This window comes from Etheostoma spectabile, chromosome 7 (genome assembly GCF_008692095.1).
Source record: "Etheostoma spectabile isolate EspeVRDwgs_2016 chromosome 7, UIUC_Espe_1.0, whole genome shotgun sequence".
In the NCBI taxonomy this organism is placed as follows: domain Eukaryota; kingdom Metazoa; phylum Chordata; class Actinopteri; order Perciformes; family Percidae; genus Etheostoma; species Etheostoma spectabile.
Window position 1 is genome coordinate 279,112 of NC_045739.1, and position 12,624 is coordinate 291,735.

The 12,624-nt window shown below is 41.9% G+C and overlaps 1 protein-coding gene across 6 annotated transcripts in view; it reads right to left on the reverse strand.

Moving 5' to 3' along the window:
• Positions 1–503: 503 nt before the first annotated feature.
• The window catches only part of rgs19 (regulator of G protein signaling 19), a 38,385-nt gene continuing 26,264 nt past the window's right edge, over positions 504–12,624 (reverse strand). For 3 of the 6 annotated variants that reach the window (XM_032521357.1, XM_032521359.1, XM_032521361.1), the window contains 4 exons: positions 7,623–7,795; positions 6,822–6,920; positions 6,387–6,621; positions 504–973 (listed from right to left, as the gene is read on the reverse strand). In XM_032521357.1, the coding sequence (XP_032377248.1) occupies positions 785–973; positions 6,387–6,621; positions 6,822–6,920; positions 7,623–7,795 (696 nt within the window). In that variant the 3' untranslated portion in view covers positions 504–784. The remainder of the gene's footprint in view (positions 974–6,386; positions 6,622–6,821; positions 6,921–7,622; positions 7,796–12,624) is intronic. The other 3 variants (XM_032521358.1, XM_032521360.1, XM_032521362.1) reach the window with 1 other exon arrangement.

The following is a 12,624-nucleotide window of genomic DNA, read 5'->3' on the forward strand; positions in this document are numbered from 1 at the left end:
AAAAACTGGAAATAGATTGCAAGGATTAAAAAAAATGGAGGATTAAAACAACATGATGGACTCTTTAGAAGAAGTTCTAATCTCTGATCTTCTGCGTGGTAAAGTCACCAGACCCAGTCCTACTGAGACCTCCAGACCCGGTCATACTGAGACCTCCAGACCCGGTCATACTGAGACCTCCAGACCCGGTCATACTGAGACCTCCAGACCCGGTCATACTGAGACCTCCAGAGAGAGCTGGGTGGAGCTGAGTCTTAATTAGCTTTGTATCAAGTCATTTGGCGACGGCTTGAATGTAACCGACGTTCATTAATATGAAAAAGTTACGCACTAAAGCTTTAACTATCATGTCCTATGATGGTACCCATATAAAGAAGAGGGGGTCGCATTACATCATTCAGTAGGTTTGTCTGCCAATAGAAAGAAAGTGTTTGGCCATGCGGCCTGAATGCGGATGACCTGTACCAACTGGAAGAATGGAATGGAGAAATGATAAGAGTAAAGAAAGGAAAAAGCACCAAAAAGAAGATTTAATGAGAACAAAGAGACAATAGTAGGAAGAAAGAAAAAAAAAAGAGTCAAGAGAGGAAGTCTTGGCAACAGAACTAAAAGTTAAAAGGAAAACAAGAACTAAGAAGAAGGTCATGGCAGTGATGGAGTGAGGAGGAGAGGAATTATCTGATCATGTTGTGGAGAGTGTTGTACTGGGAGGAGCGTGGTAAAGAAGCGATGAAAATGGTCTGGCATGGATCCTGGGAGTGCAGGATCAGAAGATGGTGCGGGACTAGGATTCGGAGGAGGTACGTGAGCCGCCGTGAATGAGCGACTTGTAGATGCTGGAGGAGAGGAATCGTGGGTACGAGTCCCTGTGCATCAGCGTGTAGATCTGTAGCTGGGCGTCTTCAAACACGTGAGGCGTCGGGTCCTGGATCTTCCTGTTGATCACCTCTCGAACCCGGGCATCCAGACTCACCTGGAGGGGACATTTAGATTGGTTTAGACAGGCGAGAAAGCAAACACATTAAAGAAATGGCTGGAAATGAGAATCAGTCAAGAGCCAAGCATGTAGAGGTTATTGGCATGCTTTTATTTCATCAAAAAAGTCAAATATCTTTGACTGTATTGTTCTTCTGTTATTATTATTATTGTTCATCTTCTCACTTCCTTGAGTCAGGAAAAAAAGTGACAAAAACGTGGGAAAAGGCCAGAAAAACTTCAGAAAATGGAAATAGCAAAAACTAGGTGGGCCAAAATATATGATATGCAGGCTGGATCCACATCTACAAGGGGCCCGATTTTTAATTTTGACTGGTATTGCAATATGATTGCCGATATTGGATGGAAAGATCATTTTATATCATTAGGATTCAAACCGCGAAGCGGTAGAACCCTTCTATGTTTGTCTGTTTTACTTATATATTATTATTATTAATAATATGAATAATATTATTATTATTTATTAAGTATTATTATTTGTTGTCTGCCACGTTGGGCGGAATGAGCTAGAAACTTGAAAACTTGGGGGAATAACTGGAAATGGTGAGCATGTGCTTCTATAGAAACATAAACCCAATCGGCCACATGGTGGCGCTGTTATTAAGGCTTCAAAATGCAGACTTTGAAAGGCCACGCCCCCCCACACAGCTTAACAAATCAGCCTCAAGGATCAATAAGGTCCGCCTAGAAACTTTTTCCCGCCATTTTGAAATGTTTGATAAACACATTTAAAAAAACAACTTTTTACACCTTAGCACCGATTGCCACCAAATTTTCAGTGACTCATCAATGGATCAAGCTTATTACAGGTTGTATAAAACATGTCTATGTTGCAATTACTTTTCAAGTTTCAAATCCGCATAAAAAAAAAGAAAAGAAAAAAAAGAGTACATTCAGATAAGTGCCCCAGATATACCCAGACAGTTTTACATACATACGGCACTAGGAGGCGCACATATTTTGCTTGTAACAAATATTGCTATACAACTCTGAAATTGCCATCTCCAAACCCACCAGACTCCATGTAAATAATCACTACTTTTAGTGTGTACAGAGCCAGCCTTTTTCCACATGTAAATAGATGAATTAAGGGTTTATTTCAACCAAACCAGAATGGTGATTGTTGGAACATTGGAAAGATGAACTAAGACAGCTTTTGGAAGTCTTATTTTGTTTCTGTCGACTTTGAATGAAGTGAGTTTTACGATGATAAAATTACTATTTATTCCCATGGAGTCTGGTGGGTTTGGTGATGTGGATTTCGAGGCTGTTTTAAGGATCTTACTCTGTAACAAAAAGAACTATGGCTGTAGGGCTCCTTTACATATTGTTGTCCTGTGAAGGTAAATTGAAGGTGCGCAGTAGCCCAGTAACATACAGTAAATTGCAACTTGTTTGCAGCGATCTTGCTTAATATTGGACCAATTTCAAAGATTGTTGTTCCCATCAGTCACTTAGACACAAAACACGGGAAAATAGGATCCAGGTTGAAAAAAACTGTACCCTTTAAAGTTTGAAGTTATTTTGTACTCTGTAGTTTTGTTATCAATTAACTTCCATAGAGCATGAATACATTTGAGTTTTCAGCACCGAAACACACACACGCACGCACGCACGAACGCATCGCACGCACTCACGCACGCACGCACGCACGCACGCACGCACGCACGCACACACACACACACACACACACTCTTACAGTGGTGGCCCCACAGGCACCAGAAGATATTATAGAACAACAAGCGTTCTCTCATGTTTTCCCTCTGTCTTATTTATTAAGACACACACACACACACACACACACACACACACACACACACACACACACACACACACACACACACACACAGAAAGAGAGATAGGCATCCTACCAAAGGTCAGACATGCAGACAGACAGCCAGGCATGCATCTTCTTTGCCAAACTCATGTCTGGATATCTCTGTATTTTAGAGTGTGTGTGTGTGTGTGTGTGTCTATAAAAATCCTCTACTGCCATAAGGTGATGAGAGCAGCAGTTTATAGCTACCTGTAAACACACATTAACACACATGTGGACAACTGTACCCACAATCACACCATTGTCATGCACACACACATGTACACACTGGAAAAGCAAAGCCTCCAGCGCTCCTACTAAACACACACACACACACAGTTAATTAAAAAAAACAGGAAAACGGCTAATAGTCAGATTTCTAGATAAATCGGCAAAAGAATGGCTGCTTGTTTCCACCTACAACCAGTGTGTGTTGTTGCTGGGAGTGTGTTTACTGAGATAGGCAGTGGGTGGCGCTGTTTCTCCAGTCAGAAAACCATTTTACCTCTGCAAGAAGGTAGCCCAACAAGAGCGCCTGTCACATGCATAAAAATCTATGTAGAAACTTGATGGTAATATATGACATTTCTGTTCTCTTACTCTCTCTCCCAAGCCCCCCAAGCACCCCCCCTCAATACACCAATTTTTTCACCTCAGCCAAGCTTAAAAACCTTTTCCCCTTTATTTCCACTCAGGTCTTTTTATGTACGGATTGACAGACGTCAATTCACTGTGTGTTTGTGTGTGTGTGTGCATGCATGTTTGCGTGCGTGCGTGTGTTTGTGTGTGTGTGTGTAAACCACAGTATGTCTAAGTTTAACACCAGCAATAATAACTTTAGCAAGCCAATTAGCAGGGCTCACATTTCTTTGAGGTGGGTGCTGGTGTGAAAACTGAGCAGAACATGTGCTGAACAGCTGACAGAACCTCTCAATGTGCAGCGTGAAACGGCAGAGCAATTTAACAATTTAACAGAGGACGGGTACAGGACAACAAAGGCTGCAGGTTGGATCAGAAAACAATAAAAAGAAAAAGTCGATAAAAAAAGCTAAAATATTTTATTTACTATAAATTAAGACAGATAAGGAAAAGCAATAAACTGTCATATTTGATTTAACTGGAGCCGTGAAATGGTTAACATGCTCCGGTCCTGACGCTAGGGCTGTGCAACTAATCATATATTGATCATGGTTTTGATCTATATGCAGTTGAGAAAAAGTTATTTCAGAATGTTACAAGTAATAATAAAAGAAAAGAATTAAATAATAATACTTTGTATAAAATACACACCCATGCTACCATGCACCCATGCACTGGTCCTATACATGCACTAATGGAGAGATGTCAGAGTGAGAGGGCTCTGCTGGACAGGGGCCATGAGCGGGTGGGGGGGCTCAAGACCACCTTGACAGTGCATAGGAGGTGAAGTGGCATCTCTCCAGCTACCAGTCCACACTCCATACTTTGGTCTTTATGGGGACCTGAACCAGAGACCCCCCCCCCCGGAACGCCCTACAGACTGAGCTAATGCCACTCCAAGGGATATTTCAAAAGTTGAACAGGAAAACGGGGTTTGTGCAGGTTTCAGTAGGACTTTTTCTTACTTTTTAAAGCACTTTTCACATGGGATGAGTATCCTCTGGGGACCTCGTGTGATTTAGAAATCCCCTCCCGCACATCTAAGTTGTGTGATGCATTCACACAGGATGAACCAAGCCTGTTTTTACTCAAAGTTACTGACTTATGTGTACCCTGAGACACCCTGAGACACGCCGAGGACAGCCACGGAGGACAGCTCTGTGCCATCTCTGTGGTGGCATGGAGTCTATCCATTACAATCCATTTCCAAAGTGGGAATTTTAGCACAATGACATTATTTGATGGAAATGGCTGTTGAGATTCTGTGAATCAAAATGTTGGACAGACACAGATTGAGCAACAGTCACGCTGGAAAACAAACTCACCAAGCATCAGCCAGATCTTACGTAAGAAAATGTTTTTCAAAACATTGTACTTCCCTAAATCAAAATCACCTTATTTCTGGGACACGAGAACAGACCTTGAGCAACGTTGGCCTGGTGGCTCAACTTCCTGAAGTGATTAACGAGCAAGAACCTCTTGGAATTTAAACACTGACACAAGTCGGATGTTTAACAAACACCAAAGAACAGTGGAAACTGGATGTGACGTTAGCTTTAATGCTATGAGCAAGGGCGAGTGAGACGGCTGGGACGCAGGCGAGAGATGTGACCTATGACCAGATATTTCCTAAAAAAGAATTCAGTGCATTCAACTCGCACCGGACCCATTCACATGAGTCAGCCGTCACAATATGGCTCATTATCAAAGACAGATTTTCTATTACACGCTACAGTCCATCTCACCCGTTTTATTTTTGGTTTAATGGCTTATTTTCAGGTTTTTTTTATTGTCTGTTTTTGATTTCATGGCATTGTTGTATGTTGTTGAATGTGTAAATAAATAGGTGCTTTAAAACGCTAAAACTCTCACTCTGTCCTAAACCAAGATTAGACCGGAGATTCGTGACAATACGAGTGCAAACTTTTAAGTTAAAGGAGTGCTGGCGAAGCTGCTCTTACAGCTTGCAGAGCGGATGGTGCCCTGGAGCTTCTAAAACCTGTCTGTGTAACAAGGTGGTGTAAAGCCCAGGAGCCTGGAACTAACAAGGACATTAGTCACGAGACTAAGACTAATAAAAAAAAAGGTGACAAAATGAACACTACCCAGCCAGCTAGCAGCCAGCCACTATCATTACAGTCCCGGCCCACAGACCCGGGCCCCCGAGTCAGGGCAGCAGCCATTTGGAATGATACAGCTCTGTTAGCAGTGTCTCTCCCCCCTCCCCCTCCCCTCCCCCTCCCCCCCTTCGATTGTTAGCAGTCTTACAGTTAGATAAATTTAGGGAGTGTCGCAATTCTGCCTTCTCACTCCGTGACGCTGGTTCGTGGATCTGAGTGTCGTGATTTCGGTTTCATATTGCATATCGATACAGCCCTACTAAATATATAATTTGTTGCGTCTAAACATAAAGGTAGCTAGTTTGTAACTTATACATAAAATAGATCATCAAATCAAATCTAAAAGTAAAAAAACAAACAAATTCTGAACATGGCCACATCTGTGTATCAGATATTTTAGATAAATAATTAATAATGTGCTAAACAGTTTCAAGTGAAATTAAAGAGAGAGATGAAATATTGTTCAGCTATGTACTGACTGGGTTTACATGCATGCTCATACATAGTGTGATGTTAAAAATCCGCAAGTCATCAAATAATATTCCCTCAAAGTGTTGCACAACAGATTTTCTGAGAAAATTGAGTTAGCATGTGCTTGTTATTATCAATTCAGAGAACACAATGAATGTCACGATATCACAATATATGATTTAATCCCGATATGATTCCATTGGATGACAATAAATGATCACATTGAGTTATTGCCCAGCCATAGTTCCGGTTGAAGGATTCTGTCAGAGTGGCTAAAACGCTCAAAAACCAGCAGGCCCGCTAAAAACAGGGGTGTAACCATAGCAACCCAACGGCTCTCCTACCTCCTTTGGCGACAATATAGAGATGTAGTCCTCGTAGATGGAGCGCGCCTTCTCCTCCACGGCGCTCTTGTTGGTTTCCTGTTTGAGGTCTTCGCAGGCCAGCCAGAACAGCATGTTCTCCTCGCTGTACTCCGTCCGCAGGAACTCCCGGAAAACGTTCCGCCCCGCTGGGTTCCTCATCAGCTTGTCGAAAGACTGAGACCAGAGCCGGATCTCTTCCGCCGACGGTTTGGTGCTGGGGAAGGACGAGGGGAAAGATGGTTCATGAAAACGAACAAAATAACAAGAACTAGGTTAACCAAAATAAAAATAAAAACGAGGCATTAGAAAAACCGAAAAAAGAAAAAGTAAATGTACTTAGTATATATATACATATATATATATATATATATATGTGTGTGTGTGTGTGTGTGTGTGTTAGCACTGCAGACCCACCAAGCTTCACAGTTTGGTATGGTTTCCATCTTGGTGTCTTGTGATATTCTCCTCCTCCTCCTCCGCCGCCGTCGCTCCTCTTCATTCCTGACGGTGAGACTGACATGATAATAAAACTGCTCGCACGCACACACACACAGCTGACAGAAGGACAGAGGAGTGTTCGCTGTCAGAAATACACGTACACGTGTACAATCACCTGTAATGATGTTACTACCCCATTTAAAGGAGACTTTTGAAATATGAGTGTACTTTCTATGGAAAACCCCCCCGACCTGAATCGGTGCAGGTAACAGAGAGTCTCTGCAGCTACGTGTACAAGCTTCCACTGAGCTAAGCTACAAATACACACGGAGCTGCTGCGTGAGGATTATCACAGCCTGGCTGAACATCATAGATGGCAGCTAGCAGCTAAAAGCTAGCAGCTAGCAGCTAGCAGCTAGTTGCCTGCACCGATTCGTTTTTTTTTTTTTTTTTCAATCCAAAGTACACACATATTCATAGTGATCAAGATTAACGTAAAAATTGGCTGTAATTCTCCTTTCACGACACCACTAACCACAGTTATGTTAACAGCAAAATAAAGCAGCAGCAGTGTGTGTGTGTGTGTGTGTGTGTGTGAGTGAGACAGAGAGAGTGCTATAAATAATAAGTTCCCCTGTGGGAACTATACTGAACTATAGAGACCTAATCACTGCACAGTCCCTGTCTGACTAATGTCTGGAGACTCAGTGTGTGTGATCATGAGCAGGTCTGTCCCATGTATTCCTGTGTGTGTGTGTGTGTGTTTTTGTCTCCTACCATGAGCAGCTACAACAACAGCACCAGCAGAAGCAGCAGGCGTTGGGCCGTTGGGAATTGTGGGTAGTGGTCATGCCCCGCCCGCCTCCCGTCCCGCTCAGTGCCGAGGTCTCGCTGCGACCTCCCCCCATGGCCAGCTCGCCCCCTCGCTCGGCCGGGATGGGACCCGTGTACTGCACACACACACACAGAGACACACACATACTGTGATTGTTTGTCCTTTACAGTGGTTACAGAACTATTTAGACTCTTCCCCAACTTGATACTGTTTTTTAGTGAGGGAAACACAGGGTTAAATATTTAAATAATGTATTTCTTTATTTTAAAAACTTGAACTTTTACTTTTCTTTTCATGCCACTTTCTGCTTCTACTCCTCTACATTTCAGAGAGAAATATTCTATTTTTTACTCTGCTACATTCATCTGACAGCTTTAGTTACTAGTTACTTTAGACAGTAAGGTTTTTGAACACAAATACATGTAGTTTATAAAATCGGATGTTTTATTATAAATGGAACAGCCAACAATATAACAGCCTAGCTCAGTCCAGCTGAGATTTAAGTACATTGTACTGATGATACTTTCCTCGACTTTTACTTGTAACACGGTATTTTACAATGTAGTATGTGTACTTTTACTTAGAAAAGGCTCTGAATACTTCTTCTTCTTCAACCACTGCATCATTCGTATTTATATTTCATTTTGAGACATTGGTACAGTTTTGGAAAGCCCACAAGCCAGTCCCTCAAGAAGGCCAGGAAGCTTCTCGCTGCGGATTTGGATCTGCAGAGCTGAGATGGATCCTAACACCCTGCAGGTCTAGCTCACAGGCTAGAACTGGTCTTCACATGATCACCTTTGTTTACAGTCCTCCTACAGAGGAAGCACACACGTATCTGTGTGTGTGTGTGTGTGTGTGTGTGTGTGAGAGCCTAAACGATGAAGGAATTTTAAGGCCGATACCTTTTTTTTTTTTTTAATAATCCAGAAACGCATTACAAAACATAAACAGATTTGCCTAACACTAGTTATTTATGAGTTCTCACCAAAAACAGAACATCAAAATATATTAAAGTTCTGATAAAATGTATAAAACTACAAACTTAACATATAAAACTAAAAAAAAACACATTAACAAAAAAAATGGTGGACAGACTATGCAACGTCATCACTAACAGGGACGTTGTAGAGTGTCCTCTGGTGTGGGTGTGTGTGTGTGTGTGTGTGTGTGTGTGTGTGTGTTAAAATGCTGCACATAGCATGTTCGCCTTTAGAGAGGATATATGATCCACAGTGTAGGATTGGAAGTCAAATAAGAGAATGGCACCATTAGTGTCTATCTTGCGAGACAGTCTTCTACACACGTGTCAAACTCGAGGCCCGCAGGCCAAATCCGGCCCCTTGCTAGTTTTGATCCGGCCTCTACATACAGTACATTCAGGTTCACAATACATTTTGGCCCACCTACTTTTTGTCATTTTTTACAACTTTTTTAAAAATGTTTTTTCCTAACGTTTTAGGCATTTTCTTTGACATTTCTGTCGACCAAACTGTAAGTGAGAAGACTATATGGAACATGTAATAATACAGTCAAAATGTTTTGACTTTTCCAATGACATGAGAGCTATAAACTCTATGTCTGGCCCTTGACGGGATTCTCATTTTCTAGTGTGGCCCTTAGGGGAGTTGAGTTTGAAACCCCTGGTTTAGGGAATACTGTATCTCAATCATGTAGGCTCAATCATTGGTGTATGTTCATTTATAAGGGTCTTCTGCGTCTGCTCCCCTCATATCTGTGTGAATATATTCAACCAAAAGCGGATAGACTGTATTCTTTACTGCTACTGTCTGTACCAAGTGTCCGCACAGAAGTTGGTAAGGTGGCATTTCACTATTCTGCCCCCACAACATGGAACAATTTACAAAGTTCTGAAATTAAAGGAAGTGGTTGCAATTGGCCAGTTTAAACTCTTGCTCAAAGGTTTGGAAATGAATCTATGGTCTGTAAATGTTTTAATAGTTTTATGAAATTGTTATGAAATTGTCTGTAATGTACGAATTGTTGTGATCTGTGCCGCTGTCTTGGCCAGGACTCCCTTGAAAAAGAGATTAGTAATCTCAATGGGATTTTCCTGGTTAAATAAAGGTTAAATAAAAATAAAAAAATTGTAAATTAGACATGCTAATAAAGATAACAATTGTACTATAAGTTGAGATGGGAGGGAGAGAAGAAAGACAGATCTGTCAGTGGGATGAAGAAGCACTAGCACATCTCAGTTATGAGCACTGCTTTGCCAAAAAGAATAGAACATAAAGCTGCTGATTTAGATCAAGATGAACAAAAAAGAAAAAAAATTCAGATTTTTTTTGTTTTCTAACAGTGAGTGGGATGGGGAAGAGGTGGAGACTGAGACAGGAAAAAAAGGAAAACAAGAGGAGTGGGGTTAACTGATGGGAGACGGCGAGACAGGGGGAATAAATTCATGGATTAGGAGAAATAGACAGAGAGCTAAGAGACAAGGAGAGATTTAACAAAAGCATAAGAGATGCTAACAGATGTCAAGAAAGTTATAGAGTAAAAAAGAAAGAGAGAAAGAGGGAAACAAGAGAGATGGCAGAGAGAGAGAGAGACAACATGTAGAATAGAGGAAGTGAAAGAGAGCGGGTATGGAGACAGACTAGGCAATGTGATGCATCATGTGATTGAGCTGTGATCACACACACACACACACACACACACACACACACACACACACACACACACACACATTCAATTTGTAATCTTGGGACAGAAAGAGTTATGAAACATGTCGGCCATATGGGCAAATATACACATCCTGCACAGTCGCAAACAGTAACACACCTCTGAGCGCAAAGTGTACATCACTAGGTCCAGTAGACAGCAAATACACACACACACAAACACACACATATAATGAAAAAGCACACAAAGAGACATGCATACACACACATAAAGGCACATTCAGATGTTCAAAGAAAAGTAAGCTAACACAAATACATGCAGTGTGTGTGTGTGTGTGTGTGTGTGTGTGTGTGTGTTATCATCATTAGATTGGGGGGTTTTGTTATTTATCCATTTCTCTAAAATGATGAAACTATAACACAGCTAACATTAGTCTCCTGCTGTACACACACTGTGTGTGTGTGTGTGTGTGTGTGTGTGTGTGTGTGTGTGTGTGTGATGCCAACATTCCAGAGAGCGAGTGAATGTGGCAGAAGGGTCGATGATGCTGGTAACACTGTCCATGTTTTCATGTTGTGCGGCCTGTAGGGGCTGACTCACAGGAATCATACACACCACATTAAAAGCTACCAGCTGGTTTGAACTGTAATTAGAGAGAGATCTTTGTCAAATCCCCACCACAAAGCAGAACAAGCCATATATAGACACCGACAGTCATCACTCAGGTGATTGTGATCTGCATGATGGAGAGTCAATCTACTCTCCAGCTGAACCAATCAGAGCAGAGCTCAATGACATGTGTCTGATACTCCCACACTGGGGAACAGAGCATGCCTCTGAGGAAAGGAACTAGGGGCATCAAGGCATAAATTAAATACAACACAGCAGAAGTTGAGTCAAATATACACCGTAAATGGGGGTGGGATGGCAGTAGCTCAGTCCGTAGGGAGTTGGGTTGGTAACCGGAGGGTTAACAGTTCAAGTCCCCGTACGGAGTGTGGATTGGTGGCTGGAGAGATGGTGCTTCACCTCCTGGGCACTGCACCCCCCTAACAACGCTCTGGTCCAGCACTGGCAGTCCACTCCCTCTGACATTACTCCATTTGTGCACCTATAGGTCCTGCATGTGTGTGTATGTCAGGCCTGTGTGTAGTGATTAGTGTAATTTAGAAATAAAAGAATAAATCACAAATGTCACTTGTTAACTTCCTTTGACAAACTGATGTCTTTCCATCTGCGTGCATTCATGTCTCACATCACCCCCCTACTGCTACAACTACTATGTGTAGTCCTAGTTCCATTATCTGCTATTATCTTTATTGTTACTAAACCTGCCACTGGTCATCATTCCAGCTGCTATAATTATGAATCATATGTCTCTACATCTGTACATCTGTATCAGTGTCTGTGTCCAAACCACCAGTGACAGAGAGTCCGTGTCTGACCGAGGTTTCTGCCTTAAAGGAAGGTTTGTGGGGGTGGGGCCTTAGGTCGGTATGGTGACCAGAACACTGCCTGAAGAAAAGAAACCTGGCTAAGGAAAATCTCAAACGGACAGTGTTTCTCTGTTAATGTGTGTTTGAGTAAGGCAGTCACTTGTGGTTTGCAGCGAGTGAGTGTACTATACTGCTGAAACACACACACACACACACACACACACACACACACACACACACTGATGTAGTTTACCTGCACAGTCAAAGCAATGACAGGAACACTCCCTTCCTCTCTTTAATCACCTTCCACTATCTTTTATCTTTTATAACACACAGCTATCACGTTTCTGCCTTTGTGTGTGTGTGTGTGTGTGTGTGTGTGTGTGTGTGTGTGTGTGTGTCTGTTTCTGTGTGTGTGTGCAAAGGCAAGTTGGTATGAAAACTGTGTAGATTCATGATTTCCAGAGGTGATCTGAACACAAGAAAACTCATTACCAGTTTAGTTTAGAAATAGAGAAAGAAAAGAAAAAGACAAAGAAAAAAATAACGAAAGAAAGAAGCTTACAGTTCCTTTTGTGCAGATGTCTCACTTCCTCTTGTTCCACATACATTTCAGTGTGTGTGTGTGCGTGTGTGTGTTTTACATGATTGTTAACCTGATTAAACTAGATGGCATAAGAAAGCCTAGAAAAAACCACACACACACACACACACACACACACACAGTAGTTCACTTCCTTCTCATCTTAACTCCATCTCTGTAAATATTTTTAAACCTTTACTTATGCTGGTAAGGTTGACAGAGCACACATGCTGTTCTCGCGCAATGCCCTGTTGTACACACACACACACACACACACAC